Below are 23,065 nucleotides of genomic sequence, written 5' to 3'. Positions count from 1 at the left end.
TGATTGATTGTTCACGCTTACAGTGCCTTTCAGACAGCATACATAAAAACAAATTTCGTCTCCCCCCTCCTCTTTTCAAAAAAAAAAAAAAAAATAGATGGACTAGTCCTGGCAAACTGCCATCGTTGCGCGTGACGCAAACGTTATTTTTATATATATAAATAAATATGCCGTTTTCAAAATAAATTTATGCAAACCGACACACCTGATGATGACCGTTTGAGTTATGGTCGAAACGTCGTGAGAATTTTTTTTTTTATTGTTTTATATATATTTTGTTATTTTGTTGTTTCTCTTCAACGTGACTTTACCGAAAAAACTAAGAATATGAATTACTGCAGTCACGAAAGCTTTAAATCAAAATTTAATCGCCTCTACGGGGAGGGTTTTCACATAACTTTAAGATCTTTCAACAAACTCCGGGATAAGAAAGCTCAGCTGATCGAGTCTCTCACCTTCCTGAAGAGATGCCGCGACTCTGGGGTAATACCAATCGCATTTACACTCACCTCTGCTACTGTAACTTCTTCTAATGCGAAACGAATTCTTTTCAAAACTAGCTTAGCTCTTATCTCAGAAAAAATCAGACTTATACGCACAGAACTAGATCAGTTAGACAAGACACTCTACAAATCACACTTATCATTGACGGCAATAATGTCCACATCGGATTGGGAACATGTAGACAATATGACTGCCTCTTCAGCTGCTACTATGTCGACCACATGTAAGGAAAACCTGATTTCCAAATTTAACCTCCTCTTAAACAAAAGACCGGACCCACACACCAAAAAGTTAGACGTTAATAAAGTCGTAATTAATCGCAGTAACAGTTCTATTTCCGATGGTCTGAAATCCGTTTTAGCTAAAGGTCTAAACTTTGCAGTCACACCTAAACACATACCAGTTAATGATATAATTGCCCAAGTAGACGTTGCTCTCAGGGGCCTGGGTCACATCGCTGCAGACGTAGCAAGATCTGAAATCGCTGCAACCCTCAAAAACGCTAAGATGCCAGCTAGCAACCTCAGCAAAGATGAGCGTTTTGAATTATATAAATTAAAAAAGAGGAATGATATTGTAGTTCTCTCAGCTGACAAAGGCAATGCTACTGTTATCATGGATAAAATAGAATACAACAACAAAATTAAAGAATTACTCGACGATGGTAGTTATACAAAAATAAAAAGAGATCCCACCAACAGCCTCGTCACACAAACCAACAAAATAATTTCTGATTCAACCGCATTAATTGATCAATCTAAACAGTTTTTGTTGAAACCTTCTGCTGCCAGGCCACCAAGATTATACGGCTTACCAAAAATACATAAAGTTGATACACCTCTTCGTCCCATAGTCTCTACTATCAGCTCCCCCACCTACAAACTAGCTCGTTTTTTGTCTGAAATCCTGCGTCCTTTCACTGGAAAGACCACCTCTGCGGTACAAAATTCTACTCACCTGGTATCAACAATCAAGGGTATTTCCCTGTCCCCAGACGACCTGCTTGTCAGTTTTGATGTAGTTTCCTTATTCACCAAGGTTCCTGTACCTGACACCATTGCAATCATTGAAGACTTGGTTCATCAAGGACTAAACACTGAGGTACCCCCCCTGGTGAGACACTGTTTAACCAATACATACTTCACTTGGAATGGAACTTTCTACAAACAAACTGAGGGCACCCCAATGGGCTCCCCCCTTTCTCCAGTTATAGCTAACATTTTCATGGAGAAATTTGAGACTGACGCCATCCAGACTGCCACTCTGCGCCCAACCTTATGGAAGAGGTACGTGGATGACACTTTTGTCATCTGGCCACATGGCCGGCCTGCTCTAGACAAATTCTTCGACCACATCAATTCCATACACCCAGCCATCAGATTTACCATGGAAGTCGAAATAGATGGCAAGATACCTTTTTTGGATGTCCTAATTAAAAAGAGACCTGATGGTTCAATGAGCCACTCTGTCTACAGGAAAGCTACCCATACGGATGCTTTTCTGAAACCGGATTCCCACCACCATCCATCACAGAAGAATTCTCTCATCAAGACTCTGTATCATAGAGCCCAATGCATATCCGACCAGGAACACATAAGCAGTGAACTCAAGCACGTACACCAAGCTCTTAGGGCTAATGGTTACTCTGACTATACAATCCGCAAAGCTATCACTCAAACCATGAAGAAGAACCCTCTTGAGGAGCCTTTCAAAACCATCACTTTACCCTACATTGCTGGGATCACAAAAAAGATCTCCAAAATCTTGAATAAACACAAGATCCAGGTCCGTTTCAACACATTACATAAAATCCGTGATCTGGTTCCGTCTGTAAAAGATGTGATTCCGGACATACAATACCCTGGTGTCTACAAACTAAGTTGCCTCTGTGGTAGTAGTTACATTGGAGAAACCAAACGCCATATCTCGGACCGCATTCGTGAACATAAAGCAGACCTTAAACACGGTAGGACCAACACCTCGGCCGTAGCAGATCATTGTTCTAATTCAGTAGGCTCACATGCCATTGACTTTTCCAAGACGGAGGTTCTTTGTAAGCCATCTGGCTTCCATGAGAGATTCGTTCATGAGGCTATCCACATATACAAACACAGAGACAATTTCAACCGAGAAGATGGATTCTATCTTAGCAATCATTGGAAAGATTTGATAAATCATTTCAGTTCTTGATTGATTGTTCACGCTTACAGTGCCTTTCAGACAGCATACATAAAAACAAATTTCGTCTCCCCCCTCCTCTTTTCAAAAAAAAAAAAAATAGATGGACTAGTCCTGGCAAACTGCCATCGTTGCGCGTGACGCAAACGTTATTTTTATATATATAAATAAATATGCCGTTTTCAAAATAAATTTATGCAAACCGACACACCTGATGATGACCGTTTGAGTTATGGTCGAAACGTCGTGAGAATTTTTTATTGTTTTATATATATTTTGTTATTTTGTTGTTTCTCTTCAACGTGACTTTACCGAAAAAACTAAGAATATGAATTACTGCAGTCACGAAAGCTTTAAATCAAAATTTAATCGCCTCTACGGGGAGGGTTTTCACATAACTTTAAGATCTTTCAACAAACTCCGGGATAAGAAAGCTCAGCTGATCGAGTCTCTCACCTTCCTGAAGAGATGCCGCGACTCTGGGGTAATACCAATCGCATTTACACTCACCTCTGCTACTGTAACTTCTTCTAATGCGAAACGAATTCTTTTCAAAACTAGCTTAGCTCTTATCTCAGAAAAAATCAGACTTATACGCACAGAACTAGATCAGTTAGACAAGACACTCTACAAATCACACTTATCATTGACGGCAATAATGTCCACATCGGATTGGGAACATGTAGACAATATGACTGCCTCTTCAGCTGCTACTATGTCGACCAAATGTAAGGAAAACCTGATTTCCAAATTTAACCTCCTCTTAAACAAAAGACCGGACCCACACACCAAAAAGTTAGACGTTAATAAAGTCGTAATTAATCGCAGTAACAGTTCTATTTCCGATGGTCTGAAATCCGTTTTAGCTAAAGGTCTAAACTTTGCAGTCACACCTAAACACATACCAGTTAATGATATAATTGCCCAAGTAGACGTTGCTCTCAGGGGCCTGGGTCACATCGCTGCAGACGTAGCAAGATCTGAAATCGCTGCAACCCTCAAAAACGCTAAGATGCCAGCTAGCAACCTCAGCAAAGATGAGCGTTTTGAATTATATAAATTAAAAAAGAGGAATGATATTGTAGTTCTCTCAGCTGACAAAGGCAATGCTACTGTTATCATGGATAAAATAGAATACAACAACAAAATTAAAGAATTACTCGACGATGGTAGTTATGCAAAAATAAAAAGAGATCCCACCAACAGCCTCGTCACACAAACCAACAAAATAATTTCTGATTCAACCGCATTAATTGATCAATCTAAACAGTTTTTGTTGAAACCTTCTGCTGCCAGGCCACCAAGATTATACGGCTTACCAAAAATACATAAAGTTGATACACCTCTTCGTCCCATAGTCTCTACTATCAGCTCCCCCACCTACAAACTAGCTCGTTTTTTGTCTGAAATCCTGCGTCCTTTCACTGGAAAGACCACCTCTGCGGTACAAAATTCTACTCACCTGGTATCAACAATCAAGGGTATTTCCCTGTCCCCAGACGACCTGCTTGTCAGTTTTGATGTAGTTTCCTTATTCACCAAGGTTCCTGTACCTGACACCATTGCAATCATTGAAGACTTGGTTCATCAAGGACTAAACACTGAGGTACCCCCCCTGGTGAGACACTGTTTAACCAATACATACTTCACTTGGAATGGAACTTTCTACAAACAAACTGAGGGCACCCCAATGGGCTCCCCCCTTTCTCCAGTTATAGCTAACATTTTCATGGAGAAATTTGAGACTGACGCCATCCAGACTGCCACTCTGCGCCCAACCTTATGGAAGAGGTACGTGGATGACACTTTTGTCATCTGGCCACATGGCCGGCCTGCTCTAGACAAATTCTTCGACCACATCAATTCCATACACCCAGCCATCAGATTTACCATGGAAGTCGAAATAGATGGCAAGATACCTTTTTTGGATGTCCTAATTAAAAAGAGACCTGATGGTTCAATGAGCCACTCTGTCTACAGGAAAGCTACCCATACGGATGCTTATCTGAAACCGGATTCCCACCACCATCCATCACAGAAGAATTCTCTCATCAAGACTCTGTATCATAGAGCCCAATGCATATCCGACCAGGAACACATAAGCAGTGAACTCAAGCACGTACACCAAGCTCTTAGGGCTAATGGTTACTCTGACTATACAATCCGCAAAGCTATCACTCAAACCATGAAGAAGAACCCTCTTGAGGAGCCTTTCAAAACCATCACTTTACCCTACATTGCTGGGATCACAAAAAAGATCTCCAAAATCTTGAATAAACACAAGATCCAGGTCCGTTTCAACACATTACATAAAATCCGTGATCTGGTTCCGTCTGTAAAAGATGTGATTCCGGACATACAATACCCTGGTGTCTACAAACTAAGTTGCCTCTGTGGTAGTAGTTACATTGGAGAAACCAAACGCCATATCTCGGACCGCATTCGTGAACATAAAGCAGACCTTAAACACGGTAGGACCAACACCTCGGCCGTAGCAGATCATTGTTCTAATTCAGTAGGCTCACATTCCATTGACTTTTCCAAGACGGAGGTTCTTTGTAAGCCATCTGGCTTCCATGAGAGATTCGTTCATGAGGCTATCCACATATACAAACACAGAGACAATTTCAACCGAGAAGATGGATTCTATCTTAGCAATCATTGGAAAGATTTGATAAATCATTTCAGTTCTTGATTGATTGTTCACGCTTACAGTGCCTTTCAGACAGCATACATAAAAACAAATTTCGTCTCCCCCCTCCTCTTTTAAAAAAAAATAGATGGACTAGTCCTGGCAAACTGCCATCGTTGCGCGTGACGCAAACGTTATTTTTATATATATAAATAAATATGCCGTTTTCAAAATAAATTTATGCAAACCGACACACCTGATGATGACCGTTTGAGTTATGGTCGAAACGTCGTGAGAATTTTTTATTGTTTTATATATATTTTGTTATTTTGTTGTTTCTCTTCAACGTGACTTTACCGAAAAAACTAAGAATATGAATTACTGCAGTCACGAAAGCTTTAAATCAAAATGGATTTCTCTGTTAGATGCAGTCATTTGATGCCACTATTTGTGATATCTCAGGGAACACGATGTGACAAATCAAGCATACCAGCTTATATGGAAGAATGTCTCGATTCCAGCTCTCAAATCAACAGATAGACACGATGCTTATATAAATAACCACATTGTACAGCTTACCGACCTACCAAGGAGTTGACCCGTTCTTTCGATGTCCTCTAGTACACAGGTAACTATAGGCTACAACAGGTGTTTCGTAAAGCCAGTAGATACACCTTTCTGCGGCCCACTTTTCACTTCCCACAAAATCAGCAGCCTGCAATACAATGCAGCGATACGGTCCAATTTACACTTCAATGGCGACTAATGGGAGATGCGAATGGACCGTGGAAGACTGGCCCACAAACTTCAGTTTGAGAATGCAGAGGACTGGATGGAAAAATGCCAAGGAAATCCCGATCGGATACCCCCCCCCCCCCCCCCAATCTCTCTCTACGAAGAGTTGACGGCGGGGATTTGAGAGGCGGCAGCAGCAGCAGCAGATGGTGGCCGTACGCTTGTGGCAACGAAGCCCCGAGTAGCCGTCCCTGCAGGTGCACACGCCAGGGAGCCGCGCAGCGCCCGCCGTTGACGCAGCCATCTCGGCACAGCGCTGTTCGGGGGGCATCGCCAGAGGCGCACGGGAGGAGGAGCCTTTAGCCGTCGGCAGAATCCTTGCATCGGGTAGAGCGGCCCCAGACATCGTCGTCGTCGTCGTTGTCGTCGGCCGCTAAATGATCGGAGTGGCGATGATGACGCATTGGCGAATGTTCGTGCGTGTGTATGTGGTCACAACGGTGACTTCCTGGGCCTCAATTATGTCGGCTCAGACTTAAATGAGTACCTGGTGTGCTGTGGATTACGTCAGCATTGGGGCGACAAAAGCGGCTTTGGGGCCGTCCATAAATGACGTCACGCGATTTTGGACGATTTTTGACCCCCCCTCGTCATTGTCACAAATGTCTGACCCCCCCCCAAAAAAAAAGATAAAACATGCTTCAAATCGCTTTAAACTATTGTCATTGTAGTGCGTATTTATTGTGCCGCTGCACTCTGATGTTGTAGGAGAAAACATTTATTAACAAGTCTATTTAATTAAGTGGAGCGTGTTGTCTATATTTATTTAAAGTTGCGCATTTTGATGTGACGTCACATTTCTCACCCCCCCCCCCTCGTCACGCATCGTCACAAATGTCTGACCCCCCCCCCCCCCAGGTGCGTGACGTCATTTATGGACGACCCCTTTGGCGTGGTGTTGGCCACACCACCTACTCGATACAAGACGTACACAAGCTGAAGAATCAGACTGGCGAACGAGAGGCACAATTGAAATAAATACATCGTGACATGGTTGGCATAGATGAGGTGAGAAGGAAAGGAGAGCACCCCATACCTCTGAAGAGTGGCATAACCTTTCCTATCATAGGGGCACAGCTGACAGTAATTCTAGAGGAATGGGATTATATTATTGCTGTCTCTGAGAATCGCACATTGTGTTTGATCGCTCTCATCGGATAGGGCGACCTGAAAAACTGACGGTGTACTTTCTCACTCTCGCTTGTGTACAATTACGGGTTACCAGAGCACAGAATGCAAGCTCACATTCACTCGGGTAAGATGGGCTGCAAGCACAGTGGCCAGATGTTAACTACCTCGCCTGGTATACAGGAGGTCGTTGGTTCAATCTCGACTGATGCCTGCTGCTGTATATTTGGATGTTCTCCCCTTGATCGTGTGGCTTTTTCTCCGAGTCCTCCGGTTTTTCCCTCCCAATTCAGAAGCATGTGTTTGGAGTATTTGGCTGCTAGAAATTTTCACACGATAAGCCACTTCGTTGAGCTATCATTTGTGGCCAGGTCGCTTCTAAAAAAAAGAGCTTTACAGCTCAGTGGGCCCTGGTAAAATAAAAAAGTTTTAATTTAGTATGAGAGGGCAACATTCTCGTCGGTAATGGCATAAGACAGGAGGCGGCAGTGTATACGTGGTGCATCTGCGTTCGAGGCTTAGCCAATTTTCACAGCCTCAGATCAATCCACTGCTGGATGATGCCTTTCCCCATATTATATGGGTTACTTGACCATACTGCACCACACTGGTCAATGCGGTTTGTTTGAAGGGGTCCAGATATCGCTTTCAATTCATGTTATAGTCATTCCCTGTAATCGAACTTACAGTGAGGGAAAAAAGTATTTGATCCCCTGCTGATTTTGTACGTTTGCCCACTGACAAAGAAATGATCAGTCTATAATTTTCATGGTAGGTTTATTTGAACAGTGAGAGACAGAATAACAACAACAAAAATCCAGAAAAACGCATGTCAAAAATTTCATAAATTGATTTGCATTTTAATGAGGGAAATAAGTATTTGACCCCTCTGCAAAACATGACTTAGTACTTGGTGGCAAAACCCAGGAGTGTCCCACTTTTGTAGAGGAAACCTTTACAGCAAAATCATCAAACACCCACCACCCCCACCCCACTACCGTTCCCAAAGTCCGCCGAGTGGAAGGTCATGGCAACGCAAGAAAGTCGACTGATCTTTCACGAGGCCAGGACTCCCCACGCCCATGTCTGAGGGTTCTAAGGTCAACTGTAGTTTAGATAAAAAAAATATCTGAATGCAACTGCAACTCACAAAATAACAAAATTAACCCAGAATGCACCAAATCTCGTCAGATCTTTGAAGCTCAACCGGGGAAGAGCCTGGGTTGAGTGCTTAATTTGAAGACTGTCTGGGAAAAGCAGACGTTTTAGGCCTTGCGCTGCAAGTTGGCCAACAGATGTCGGTGTACGGTAACGCTTTTTATATTCTTGGTTCTTTCGGTAAAGTCACGTAGCAGGGAAACAATAAAATAATAAAAATATAAAACATCTATGCAGTTGTCGAGTGTTACCCCCCCCCCCCCCACCACCTTTCGTATGCACAGGTAATCTCCGAGTTACTCCGGTTTCCTCTCACGAGCCAAACAAGCTACAAAGGAATTGGTCGAACATCTGAACGCTGGAACTTCATGAATACAAAATCTCAGAAACAGTCAGGATTTCCTGAGTAAATGAACGGGAAACAAATATTCTGACAGTACTATTTTATTATTATCACCCACGGATGCGCATGTGAACGCCGTTTTGTCAACAGCGCTGGATGCAGCAACAATACGTTCCTAACCTGAAGCCACGAAAAACCTCCCCTATGCATTAAGTGCCTGGCATGAGCAATTCACATTTTTCAGATTCCGTATTCAAAGATCGCACGTGTCCAAAACCAACGGCGCCACGTTCAAGTTGAAACCGGTTCCTTGCGAAGCCTCGGGAGGTACCGGTGGGGCGAGTGGGAGGACGTGTCTCACGGTGGGCCCCCCCCCACCCCAAACTCCCCCTTCTCTCTCCTCGCCGTCCGTCTTGATCTCCACCGCGGTTCTAGTTTCTGTACCGTGCCGCAACATCGGACCACAGCCTCTGCATGTCCTCCAGGCCCCTGGTCCAGAGCTCGCGTAGCTTCACCCAGCCGGTGCGTGCCGTTATCAGCAGGTAGTCGGCGTTCTGCGGGTATCGCAGGATCGTGTAGCGGGCCATGACCAGCGACTGGCAGAACCTGCGGGGAAAAGTAGACCATGTTGTTGTTGTCGCCGTTGCTGTCGTGACGGTTAATATCGTTTGTTATTCAAGAGGGTTTTTGCTGCCGACTTGTTGATCGGCTGGGATTTTAGCGTCCAGGAATCGCAGCCATAGTTGGATCAAGTCTCGTGGTCAGCAGCAGAAGTGCCAGCAGAAGGAAAGTCGCCGTCTTCATCTTCCTCGTCTCCAGCAGCAGCAGCAGCAGCGTGATCAGCAACATGATCGTAAACAACATTGCTATGAGTGTCTTTTCTATAATCATCATCACCATCAGCAGCATCCGTAGAAGTGCTGTTAGCAACATCATGGTAATCAGCATTATTATGTCTAAACTGTTACTGATCCCCCCCGTTCACCAATACACATTAACCAGCATGGTGAAGTATGGTCAACCACCGCGACGATCGACATGGCATTGGCAAGACCTTCATTCATCATTGGTCTGATGAAGAGCTTTAAATAAATAATAAAGCACGTGTGTTTTTTTTGCCGCACAATCATCGAGTTTATCGGATTCTCGCCAGACCTGGATTAATTCTCGTTACGCAACCGCCACAGGTTTTTGAAGCCAACGTTTCCCGATGCGGCCAACGGCGATCCGGGCAGACCCGACCCGACCTGCCCCGGCCCCCCTCCCCACCTCCGCTCTCACCTGCACGCCACCAGGAAGTAAACGGCCCTCCTCTCGTCCTCGGTGAGGGCCTGCACGCTCTCGTAGCCGGCCAGGACGTGACCCCCGGCTTCCATCGCCTCTCCGCTCTCCACCATCATGTACATGATGGCCATGGCCAGGTCGTACACGTGGTAGCCGAACATCATCGAGTTGAGGTCCACAATGCCGGAGACGCGGTGCCGCGGCGCTCCCTCCGCCGACTTGGGCCCCTGCTGCTGCTGCTGCTGCTGCTCGCTTCCCGCGGCCACCTCCTGCACCAGGATGTTGTCGTCATTGAAGTCACCGTGGATTATGCCTGCGGCGAGGGGGAAACGTCGAATTTGATTTCGTCCGTTGTCTTTTATTGTTGACCGTCCTCCCCTCGTCGCCGTCGTCATCGTTCGTGCCCGTGCCGTTTTTATTCCGGCCGCACGATTGGTGTTGCGCAAGCCGCGTGTGCGAGTCTAAGAACGGCCCCCGCAGAGTCTCAGTGAATCACCGACTTCTTCTCCTGCCTTCAAAGGCACAGAATTACAATAACCCACCAGCGTCGTACAACCCTGCACGGGGGCAAGATATGGAGCGGTGTGTAGTGGTATGCACACCGCATCACGAGCCCTTGATTCCCGGCCATGGAGAACATCACTGATATCTGAACCAGTCCTGGGATCCTACCTACCTCCTCACCGACCAGCATGGTGAAGGAGGCAAAACAACCCCCATGACCCTACACAGCCTGGGAATGCCTTCGTCCAGATAGTGCATTGACAAAGGGCTGTACATTATTATTATGAGGATATGTGTAACAAAAACTGTTGAACACAATTTAGCATCCATTGAAAAATGATTTGGTAGAAATTACAATTATGATTTATATACAGTAGCGTCTGAATGTAATAACCCTGTCATTTGATTTCACCTGTGATCAGTGTCTGTGCGAGTGTCCCCCATTACATGCATGCCTTGTAATGCATCTGTGTATGCTGGGTAAAAGTAATCACGTAAAGCACATTGCAAAGAAAATGCTTGCCACAAATGAATCACAATACCTTGCTGATCTCGTCAAGCAGCATAAACCATCACGCGAATTCGGGTGATCCTCGCAGCGGCTTTTGGCTAACCATCGAACAAACAAAGACGGTCACCGCATCGCGCGCTTTCAGATGCACTTCTGCGGCCGTCTGAAAAGCTCTTCTTTCCGATATTAGGAAGGCACTGGAGCTATGCACTTTTAAACCTAGATTGAACACTAATTTATTTTTGAACTGATTTTTTGTGTTTAGTTTGTTGTCCTTCCCCCGCACCTCCGATTAGCACGGTTGGCTATGTACGGTGCGAAAGAAGTTCAACGTACACACGTACGCGGCACCCGTCGTGGCTTCAAGGCCTCGTCGGTGGCCTGAAGCGCCCCTCGCCCCCTGAGGCATGGAGCTACGTCCCGGGTGAAGCTGCGAGGCGAGCGTACATCTGGTAAACTTGTGCAGGTTGGGTTGGATCTCCTCGCGGAACTTGGCGATGACCTCCCTGACCAGACCCTGGTTGGGGTCGCCGTCCAGAGTGAAGAGGTAGGGCTCGAGCAGGTGGGTGTTTGACAGGTTCCAGATGAAATCGTCTCGTTGCAGGGAGTGCAGGAACGGGTGCTCAAACTATGCAGATGTTTAAAAACGAAGGCGGTAAGATGACAAAAAATGCAATACGAGATTAACATCGCATTGGCCAGTTGAGTACACATGTAAGTTAAAGGCAGCAAAACGTCAAGCTAGCAAAGGATAGTCTTCGTTTCAAAAAAGATGTTCTCCTTGACTTATTATTTTCTCTTTGTTTTTTTTTTCCGGTAAAGTCACGTAGGTAAAACTATAAAATAAAAGAATAAATGAAAAAACAACTACATTTTTAAAAATTCTATCATTTTATAGTTTTACCTACGTGACTTTACCGAAAAAACCAAAGAGTATGAATCCTTGCCCAAGTCCTGCGTGCGGCTGGCAAATGTTTGATTGGTATTTGTGAGTAACAGGACACTTGAATGGATCTGAGAAGTAGTTTTGTGAGATCACCTTCTGCGGGCCATTCTATAACCAGAGGTGATGCACAGAATGAGATGTTTTTTTCCATCTCATGACATGGCACCAATTAGCACAACTCATACAGCCCTTATCAAGGCACTGCCGTATTCAGTGTTGGTCATGTAGGGTGTTTGACCATACTTCGCCAAACTGGTCAGTGTAGGTTGGTGAAGGATAGAGGACAAGGGGGGGTGGGCAGGACTGGTTCAGATATCACTTGCCACGAATGTTAGGCGTGGCCGGAAATAAAACTCAGGTGGCCGGGTTCGTAGCGCAGTGTGCGCACAACTGCGCCACCGCTCCACCCCGACGCTTGGAATAAAATTTGGGGGGGGGGGAAACAAAAATACGTTGCTTGAAAACCAGCCATTCGATCACTTGGAAGGACTCTCACATTGCTAATTATGAACAGCTGCGTACGTTCTGAGCGAGTGGGCTCGTTACGTCACATTACACTTGCTTACCGAGAGAAAAGGCTCGCCGAGACTCAAGACTTTTTTTTTAAGATTGTCGCAGTAAGGGGTTGGGGAAACTATCGCTCCGCATTTCCCAATGAAGTAATTTGCGAGTTATTTCTTTTTTGCCTCTTTACTTTGGCGAATATTCTCATATTCTTGTTTCTTTCGGTAAAGTCACGTAGAAGGGAAACAATAAAATAATAAAAATATAAAACAATAGAATTTTCACGACGTTTCGACTGCAACACAAGCAATCATCATCAGGTGTGAAAACCACAACAAGAATTTTTTTTTTAATTTCCTTGTTGTGGTTTTCACACCTCATGACGATTGCTTGTGTTGCAGTCGAAACGTCGTGAGAATGTTATTGTTTTATATTTTTTATTATTTTATTGTTTCCCTTCTACGTGGTGACTTTACCGAAAGCAACAAGAATATGAATCCCTGCAGTCTCACGTCACCTGTCAAGAGGCGCTCGTGCGCTCGTACCTGCTGCAGGGCTTGGTGGATGCTCGCTGCCAGCTTGCCCACCTGGTAGTACAGGCTGCCATCTGCCAGCACCCTGGACAGCGGCACGCCGGGCAGGTACGTGAGCAGCCGCACGTTGAACTCCTTCTCTCCTTCGCCGCAGTCTGAGAATTCACAGCAGGAGTCGCCACCGAGGTCAAGAGGTCACCACGGTTAGTGAAATCTCACCGTCGCTTCCTTTTGCTGGAACATAAAAAGCTGTTTGGAAGCTGATATCGGAACCTCCAAGGTCTGGCCAAAGTGTCAACTCACCACTTTGCGCCCTGTGTTTACTACCCACGTGCTATACTACACAGGGTCTCTGATGAATTGCTCAACTGATAGCCAAGGCTACTATTCTTTTTTTAGGAAATTAAGCGACAATTTGCTGCTCAGCATTAAATGGTTAATAACAATAATGAACGTGCTAAGTCCCATATATAACGCACATAAAATTCGTGTAGTCTTTAAAACGCCAATCTCTCAAGCAACTTGAATCGAGTATTTCTGTTCCCCCCCCCCAACAATAGTAAATTGGAGTGATTTTTTCCTCATGACTTTCTTTCACGATACTATTAACGCAGAAATTAATAACAAGAACGCATTCCGAAATTCGCATTCCTATATGGCCTTGTTGTCTAAACCGCTGTAGCTAAATAAAGCATTTGAGAGGAATAATACCTCACCACACCCATGCGTAAGGCATCCGCCAAAGTTGCAACGTGGCACGCAACCCTAACGCCTTAGCGCACGCTGGCCGGAACCGGGGGCAATTCGCCCAGGTTCGGGCCAGAATGGATACGTCAGCACCACGAGTCTAGCTGAATTCCCTGGGTTCAGCTTGAGCAAATTACTTAGGAGCAGGGTGAATGGGGGCCCCATCTGCATCAGGAGGCGACTTTTATCGCTCGTTCCATCACGTAAATATAAGGGTCAGCGGCATTCCGTGATCTTCGCATTCCAAACACGGCGTTGGGCGGCGATGTCAGCTCACGCGATGAACCCCGAGCCTGGGTTTAAAGGGGCGCTGCTAGCCCAGGCATTATAATCAGAATATGTACTTTTACTGGAGGAATCCGATGAGCTATGAAGCACTTTGCTTTACAAATGTTTAGCAGCCCAGTGTTGTCCCAACTACAGCCCGTGGGCCAAGCCCGAACCACCAAAATTAATTCATTCTGGTCTACAGGACAACTATCCCGCCACGCCTTACAAGAACTAATTAAGTACATGTCTCAGTCAGCAATACTCACTTGAAATTACACACGACAACCGTCGCCCCCGCGCCCTCCCCCCAACTGAAAAGTTTGACAAGACCTTCCCGATACTCAGTGAGGCTCTGCTGTGAAAACAAGTGTAACGATGATAATTACAATAATAATATTAATAGAAGTGATGCGATGCAGGAGGCCGGAGTGGGTGTGGGGGAGAGATAAGCTCTGTATCGACATGTTTGCATTTCTCTAAATCTCTCCTCTTGCGGATAGATCTTTCTCCTATCTCTTCCATATAAATATCATATTTCTGATTAAATCTCTCTCTGAATGAGTTAAATGATGACATCACCCTGCTGCTCTATTTAAGACCGGGAGCAAGTGAGGGCTTAACCATTCTGGCGAATTGCCCGATGATGCTGGATGTAATTACCAGCGAAACGTCGTATTCAAATATTGTAAATGTTGTGGATTCACTCTTCATCACACCGGTGGGCTAAAGTAGTGAACTCTTTTATGTGTTGTCAACGTGACACATTTTTTACTGTTTGGCTGTGTCGGGTGGTGGAGGGTTATGACACATTTATAAATAACGTGATCTCACCCAAAAACCTTTATCATGAATAAATCTCTCTCATATCTCTACAATATATCACTTGTGACATATCTTTCCCGTCTATGCTTGTTCATGTAATACATGGTTTTGGTTTGACGTGTTCCCCTTGTCAGCAAATCCGGAACTCGATGCAAAGAGTTTGACGTTTGCTTCTCAGGGTCTCGTGGGAAGATAAGCAGAAACAAAAATTACGATTTAGGTTTCGTAAGTATGTTGAAATTCTTTCGCACCATACGTACGTAGCCAACCGTGCTCATCGGAGGTGTGGGGAGGTGGAACACACTGTGCAGTTGGCGAATGGCGGCGTCGGTGAACTGTACAAACATTATATCTACCAACCTGCAGGTCAGTAGATGAGAAAACAGCAAGTGTGCTTCTGATCTCTCACCACAGATGTTATCGTCTCGTCCGTGTGGCTTTGCTGTGAGCAGTCATTCCAGTTTCATCCCACACACCAAACATTGTTTTTTTTTATATATATATGAAGAATTTACAAAATATCACAATGTGGACCTTGGGCCAGTACCAACAAGCAGTGCGTTACATCCACCAACCTCACAAAAACTAAAAAGTACGATCCTTTTACATCACTTATCGTCAGTGGAGTGAGACCCAGTATTATACCACCGCCTCATGCTCGGATATTGATCGTTGTCTTTGCAAGTATAAACCAATGCTGTGTTCGTATGATTACTATCAGCCTATGACTAAATCACCTGGAATGTGCCCTATCATAAGATCTGAAAGCTAAGCAGGTTGAGCCTGGATTAGGGCTTCTATGGGTTACAATCGTGCATTAAACAGGCATCACAGGCTGCTGCGTGGTGCTATGTTGTGGGGGCCAGAGTTCAGTTGCAGCAAAATCAATTGTACTGCACTGTACATCTATTAAACTTGATTTGTCACTTTCGTGACTGCAGGAATGACTCTTTGGTTTTTTCGGTAAATTCACGTAGAAATAAGAAATAATAATAATAAAATTACATAATAGCATACGACGTTTCGATTGCAACGCAAGCAATCATCATCAGGCATAGAAGAGCTAAATTTAAGAGAGAGGAAACACAGAACCGCAGATATATATACAGACACCTAAGTAGAAGGGAGTTCATACAGAGACACAAAGAGAGACACAACGTACGGAGCACAGAGAGATAGGGTCTCTGTGCCGAGGCCTTAGCATGTAGGGGGAGACAAAGGGAGATGGAGACGCACATCAAGTAGAACAAGATTTAGTATTACGTACATCTCTTCTCCAATGTCTCTGCTCCCGGGACCCACGCGGGCGCAGCTCACCGATGTTCTCGAGCGACATGATCTTCCCGCTGACGTTGTCCACCACCTCCTGCATGGGGAAGCCCCTCTCCCGCAGGAAACTCATCATGGCCATCTGCACCTCGAGCAGCTGCGGCCGCTGGCTGTCCCGCGTGTTGGTGACCTTGAGCACGAACTGGCGACCGTCGCGCGCCAGCACACGGTAGTTCTGGTCGACGTAGCTCGCCAGCGGGCTCACCCCCGCCACGCTCACCCCGTAGAGGCGCTCCACCAGCTCCGCCGCGCGGGACTCGTTGAGGCACGGCTTCTCGTGCTCGCGGCCATCGTCCTGCAGCGCGGCTTGCATCGTCTTCAACGGACAAAACGAGGGCAATCAAAAAGCTTTTGGGTTTTGCAAGTGCACGTTGGCGTCCGCTCCATTCGTGCAGCGCAAGGCGCCTCCGATGAGCACGGTTGGCTACGTACGGTGCGAAACAAGCTCAGCGTACACACGAGGCTACACCCTGGAGGCGCTACGCTTCACGGACAGCCCACAGTAGTTGTCGCATTTACAGAATTGTGCCGACACACGTGGCATACTACTGATTTAAATTACATCTCCGAGATCTTTAGCATCCGACTGTGAAGCAGACAGTCCGCAATATTTACAGTTCATACACCCACAGCGTTAACCGGGGTGGTCGTGGGGCTCGTACCACAAACATCTGCAACGCGCTACCGCTCGGCCATGAAGTCAATCGATCGATCAGCGATCAATAAACAAGTCTCTTTGCTCGCATCACATTTAATAGCAACACATTTCACCGAACAGAAAAGCACCACTTAAACATGTCAGATATAAGATTCGTAATAACAGAGAATTATCCTTGTGTATTTCAGTGGAAATACAGCCAGTGCCTGATAAAGTAGCATTACTGTAACTGGAATTATAACAAGAACCGTGGGTTTATGCAGCATTGGGGAGCTGCAGCTATGGCCCACCGAGTAAACACCTTGTCCCGTAAGCACGAAATCACGTGTTCAAATTCCACTGGATGTGTAATTGTGTGAATAATAATCAGGGCTTAATCTGTCACTGAATATTTTCCGGGTCGCTGGTGCGGAGTGGAGTGGGCAGCACAGCCCCGGTAGCCACGGCGATAGCGAAAGGTACACACTGGACGTGGTGTGCCGGGTGTCAGCAGATTTTTCAGAGTCGCTGACACAGAGCAGCCCTGGCCGAAATTATCTCCATACATATGTAAAAGGCAAAGTTGTGATTATGTGTGTCTATTCAAAATGTTTAGCGTACTTCCCGACATGCAACAAACTTGAAATTTGCCATGTGGGTACTTTCCAGACTGTACACCACGCAAAAAATATTAAAATACACTTTTGTGTTTTTTTCTGGGGGGAGGAGGGGGGGAGCTCAATAATGCATTTTTTTTGCACGGCAAGTGAGCTGTGACGTCAAATCTGTCACGTGACCCACGCATGTGGAAGCTTAACGCATTGTAGTGTAGTGGTTAGCGCACTGCGCTACGAACCCGGCAACCCGAGTTCAATTCCCGCTCACGGCCACCACCGGTGACGATTATTTCAACCGCTCCTGGGCCTCCCCTAGATCGACTCAGCCTCAAACGAGTAATTGCTGTGGTGTGTGAACATCGCCACTGGGGACACAAAGGCGGCCGGGCGTGGTGCTGTCACCCACCCCTTCGTCTGTATATATAAAAGCAAAATTTGTGAATATGTGTGTCTGTTCGAAATGTTTAGCATACTTCCCGACATGCAACAAACTTGAAATTTGCCATGTGGGTAGCTTCCAGACTGTAAACAATGCAAAAAGTATAAAATATACTCTTTGGTTCTATTGGGTAAAGTCACGTAGGTGAAAATAAAATAACAAAAAATCACGACGTTTCGGCCACAACACAAGCGGCCTTCATCAGGTGAAGGGACGAGACTGTCTGGAGGACAGCGCTGGAGTGTGAGAAGCCACGCTCAGATCACGACCTTTAAGCTGTGTGAGAAGAAAAACACAAAGCGCCTTGACAAAGGAATTAGCATATAATTTAGCATTGAAATGGCTCATTGAAATAGCTAAGTTAAAGTATACACATCCGCAGAGGTACCCCTTGACAAAGGAATTAGCATAGAATTTAGCATTGAAATGGCTCATTGAAATAGCTAAGTTAAAGTATACACATCCACAGAGGCACCCCTTGACAAAGGAATTAGCATATAATTTAGCATTGAAATGGCTCATTGAAATAGCTAAGTTAAAGTATACACATCCGCAGAGGTACCCTTTGACAAAGGAATTAGCATAGAATACAATTTTATAAAACAATAAAATTGTATTGTTTTATAAAACTACAATTGTATTGTTTTATATTTTATTATTTTACTAGCGGTAAGTACCCGGCGTTGCCCGGGCGAAAAAGATAGACTCACACATCAACTTACACACAGACATCGACCCACACACGTAGAAACACATCGACTTACACGCGCACACACATACACATATAGACTCACACAGACAGACATCGACTTACACACACACACATATGAACTTACACACACATAGACATCCACTTTAGATACACCCACATGGAGTTACACACATACAGCGACTCACACACACATCGATTCACACACAGACAAAGGTGAACTCACACACATATTGACGTAAAAACACGTCATTACACACACACACATATCGAGTAAGACACACACACGGACGTATATATACACACACATGGACCCACGCACACACATTGACTTACACACACACACATAGACTCGCACACACATAAATAGACTGACACACACATTGCCCCACACACATATGGACTCTACTTTAGATACACACACATGGAGTTACACACACATATCAACTCACACACATGGACTTACACACACACACATGTATGGACTTACACACACACATGTGGACTAACATAGAGACATGGACTGACACACATACACATGGACGTACACACACACATCGACTGACACACATAGACACACAAACGCACATTGACTTACACACTGACATGGAGCCATGCACACACATTGACTAACACACACACAAACACATCGACTAACACACACACAGCGACTGACACGCACACATGGACTGACACGCACCCTTGGACTGACACACACACAAACACATCGACCTACACATACACACAGCGACTGATACACACACATGGACTGACACGCAACCTTGGACTGACACACACACACAAACACATCGACCTACACACACACACAGCGACTGATGCACACACATGGACTGACACGCACCCTTGGACTGACACACACACACACATCGACCTACACACACACACATCGACTGATACACACACATGGACTGACACGCACCCTTGGACTGACACACACACACACACATCGACCTACACACACACACATCGGGGGTTGTCCGTTAGAAAAAGACAGACACACGCATGGTCCTACACGCACACACGTATGGACTCAAACACACACATCAAATCACAAACAAAGATCCCCCATATAGCCTTAACAGACTGTAGGGGCAAGTGCTGTTAGCGAGCACCTATGAAGGCCGGAACGGTACACCAGGGGGTGAGTGGCCAGCACCACGCCCGACCGCCTTTGTCTCCCTAGTGCCGATGTTTACACACCGCACCAGGTACTCATTTAGAGGCTGAGTCGACCTAGGGGAGGCCCGGGACCGGTTCAGATAATCGTCACTGGTGTTGGCTGGGAGCGGGAATCGAACCCAGGTCGCCAGGTTCATAGCGCAGTGCGCTAACCGCTACACTATCGCTCCCCACATCAAATCACACACACACATCGACGTGCACAGCAATCCCCGATGATGGCACAGCTATGAGCATCGCAGTACTACGTATCAGCAAATAGTGTGACGTGAGCAATCGAAATAGTAGAAATGCATAGAAGAAATCAGCTGAAATAAGTGTACATGAATGAGCATCAGTATGCACAGGTAAGTTGAGAAGCAGGCTACAGTCTAGATTATAGAGTGGCAGTACGTCGACTCAATGACATAAGCATAGCTACAGTCGACATAAAAAGCTGGCAATATGGGCAGCAGCTGAAAAAGCAGGATACAGTCGACATGAAAGGCTGGCAGTACACTGAGTGAGGTAAAGAAGCAGGCAACAGATTATAGACTGGCATACACTCATAATGGGCAAAAGCTAAATTAGCAGTGTGTATAATAGCGGCGGTGCACTGGCGTGAATTAATCAGCAGGCAACAAGCCACATCACAGACTGGCAGTGCACGGTCTCAGCGTCATAAAAACACAGCTCAAAAAGGAAACATGTAGCAACCTAAGAATTTAAAAAGTATTTTTCTGCACACAAAGAAAGTGATTGTAATATCTGCCACCTTCTTTGTTTCATAATAGTAAACAATGAACCCGAGTTATTATCTGCACACAAACATTATTATTATTGTAATATCAGACAACTTATTTGTTTGGGAATAGTAAACAATGAACCCGAGTTATTATCTGCGCACGAACATTATCATTGTAATATTTGGCAACTTATTTGTTTGATAATAGTGTAGGGAGGGGCGTGTATGGGCTATGTGTAGCGACGGTCTGTGTACAACTTACCTGTAAGGGCTGACATAGTCCAGTAGGGGCAGTCGCAATATCCCTTGCCCCGTAGCAGGAGGGGGCTGTTGGGTGTCCTGGGATCCGCCGGGGTCCCTCCTGGGGGGAGGCGGCTGCCGGGTGTTCTGTTAAACACGTGAAATAAAATGTCCGGTGTGAGCTCCACTGAACGCACAACACTTGGCGCGGTCCACCGCCCCCTTCCCCCCCCCAAGCAATTGGCGTGAGTTGGTACGGTCAATGTCGCGCAGTAAATAAATTCATATAGCGAAATCCCACGAAATCGCTGTGACTAATTTAAAGGTGACGGACATGAAAAAGGAAGAGCCTATTCCCACCGTGGGGCTTAGGGCGTGCTGGCTGGCACATTTTTTTCGATGTCAACCCCACGGTTCGAGAGGCAAATCCCTCGCAAGCGCACGCGCGCGGAGACGTTTATAGATAAGATATTTACATACAAAAATTATGCCTTTTATTTCATAATACGAACGCCCGCTGGCAGAAGGTCAAGGGACAGACCCAGGTGCCACGGGTCGACTGACTGAGATGACTGGCTGATGCACCACCTGTGCCCCCTCCTGTGCCAACCTGCTGTGCTTTAGCCACCCGGCGTTCCGCTCGTTGTTGTGAGCGTCGCTCCTCCGCCCTCCGTTGTTGTTGGAGGGTGACTGCCTCCAACTGCCCAGTAGCAGCGTCCTTCACGAGCCTCCTCCACAGAGGCCGATCTTGACACCGCTGGTACCAGTCATCGGCAAGTCCACTCAGCTCCACGTCCTCCTGTACCACATCACTCCATCTCTTCTCTAGCCCGTGCCGCGCACAGACAAAGATACCCCGTATAGCCTTAACAGACTGTAGGGGCAAGTGCTGTTAGCGAGCGCCTTTAAAGGCCAGCACGGCACACGAGGGGGTGGGTGGCCAGCACCATGCCCGGCCGCCTTTGTCTCCCTAGCGGCGATGTTTACACATCGCTCCAGGTACTCATTTGAGGCTGAGTCGACCTACACACACACAGACACATATCCTTGTGCGTGGTCTCACCTGGTCGTCGTCCTCACGGTCAGTGAGCAGCGTGAGGAGTGAGCGCAGCGTCCCAGCCGCCCTCACCACCCCCACCGCCCACTTCTCGGGTTACTCGCAACCACCACCAACACCACCAGCACCACCACCAACACCACGGCCACCACCCCCACCAACGCCACCACCACCACCACCGCCACCACCGCAACCACCACCACCAACACCACCACCACCAACACCACCCCCACCAACACCACCACCACCAACACCACGGCCACCACCCCCACCAACGCCACCACCACCACCACCACCGCCACCACCGCAACCACCACCACCAACACCACCACCACCAACACCACCCCCACCACCAACAAACAACAACAACAACCGCCATTCGCCACTAAGTGGCGGTGACGTCACCACGACGCTTGTGCCAGGCTATGTGCACCCTGAGGCCACGTGAAGTGTCGAACGCCCGCTGGCAGGAGGTCACGGGGCAGACCCAGGTGCCACGGGTCGACTGACTGAGATGACTGGCTGATGCACCACCTGTGCCCCCTACTGTGCCAACCTGCTGTGCTTTAGCCACCCGGCGCTCCGCTCGCTGTTGTGAGCGTCGCTCCTCCGCCCTCCGTTGTTGTTGGAGGGCGACTGCCTCCAACTGCCCAGTAGCATCCTTCACGAGCCTCCTCCACAGAGGCCGATCTTGACACCGCTGGTACCAGTCATCGGCAAGTCCACTCAGCTCCACGTCCTCCTGTACCACATCACTCCATCTCTTCTCTAGCCCGTGCCGCGCCGGCTTAGCCCCCTCAATCCGGCCAAACAACAACACCACCACCACCAACACCACCGCCACCACCACCACCACCGCCACCACCACCAACACCACCCCCACCACCACCAACACTACGGCCACCACCCCCACCAACGCCACCACCACCAACACCACCACTACCCCCACCACCACCAACCACCACCACCAACACCACCACCTCCACCACCACCGACAACACCACCACCACCAACACCACCACCACCCCCACCAACACCACCAACACCACCCCCACCACCACCAACACCACAGCCAGCGGCTGTGGTCTGAGAGCGCCCAGGAAGCCGAGCCACCAGCGGCACAGCGGGGAGCCAAGCGGCAGTGCGGCAGCAGCAGGAGCAGCAGCAGGGACAGCAGCAGCAGGGACAGCAGGGACAGCAGGGACAGCAGCAGCAGGGGCAGTAGGGACAGCAGCAGGGACAGCAGCAGGGACA

General features: G+C 46.9%; 1 protein-coding gene across 5 annotated transcripts; it reads right to left on the bottom strand.

The window, feature by feature from the left end:
- Window positions 1–7,997: 7,997 nt before the first annotated feature.
- On the bottom strand, window positions 7,998–21,990 carry LOC142917377 (hydroxylysine kinase-like). Of its 5 annotated transcripts, XM_076062020.1 has the most exons (8): window positions 21,818–21,988; window positions 21,365–21,511; window positions 20,777–20,901; window positions 16,177–16,504; window positions 13,033–13,175; window positions 11,485–11,665; window positions 10,020–10,335; window positions 7,998–9,344 (listed from the first exon to the last, which is right to left on the bottom strand). In XM_076062020.1, exons 4-8 carry the CDS (start codon window positions 16,499–16,501, stop codon window positions 9,170–9,172), a joined length of 1,140 nt encoding a protein of 379 aa, XP_075918135.1. In that variant the 5' UTR covers window positions 16,502–16,504; window positions 20,777–20,901; window positions 21,365–21,511; window positions 21,818–21,988; the 3' UTR covers window positions 7,998–9,169. The 5 variants fall into 5 exon arrangements, with proteins under 5 accessions (XP_075918135.1, XP_075918137.1, XP_075918138.1 ...); XM_076062022.1 differs by having other exon boundaries at window positions 11,485–11,631; window positions 21,365–21,990; XM_076062023.1 differs by having other exon boundaries at window positions 13,075–13,175; window positions 21,365–21,989.
- Window positions 21,991–23,065: the final 1,075 nt, after the last annotated feature.

Source organism: Petromyzon marinus, unplaced genomic scaffold (assembly GCF_048934315.1).
Source record: "Petromyzon marinus isolate PM22_M1 ecotype Great Lakes invasive population unplaced genomic scaffold, UKy_Petmar_22M1.pri1.0 PM_G_Scaffold_47, whole genome shotgun sequence".
NCBI classification, from domain to species: Eukaryota; Metazoa; Chordata; class Hyperoartia; order Petromyzontiformes; family Petromyzontidae; genus Petromyzon; species Petromyzon marinus.
The sequence above is the reverse complement of the archived record's forward strand: the minus strand, read 5'-3'. Positions and strand labels throughout refer to the sequence as shown.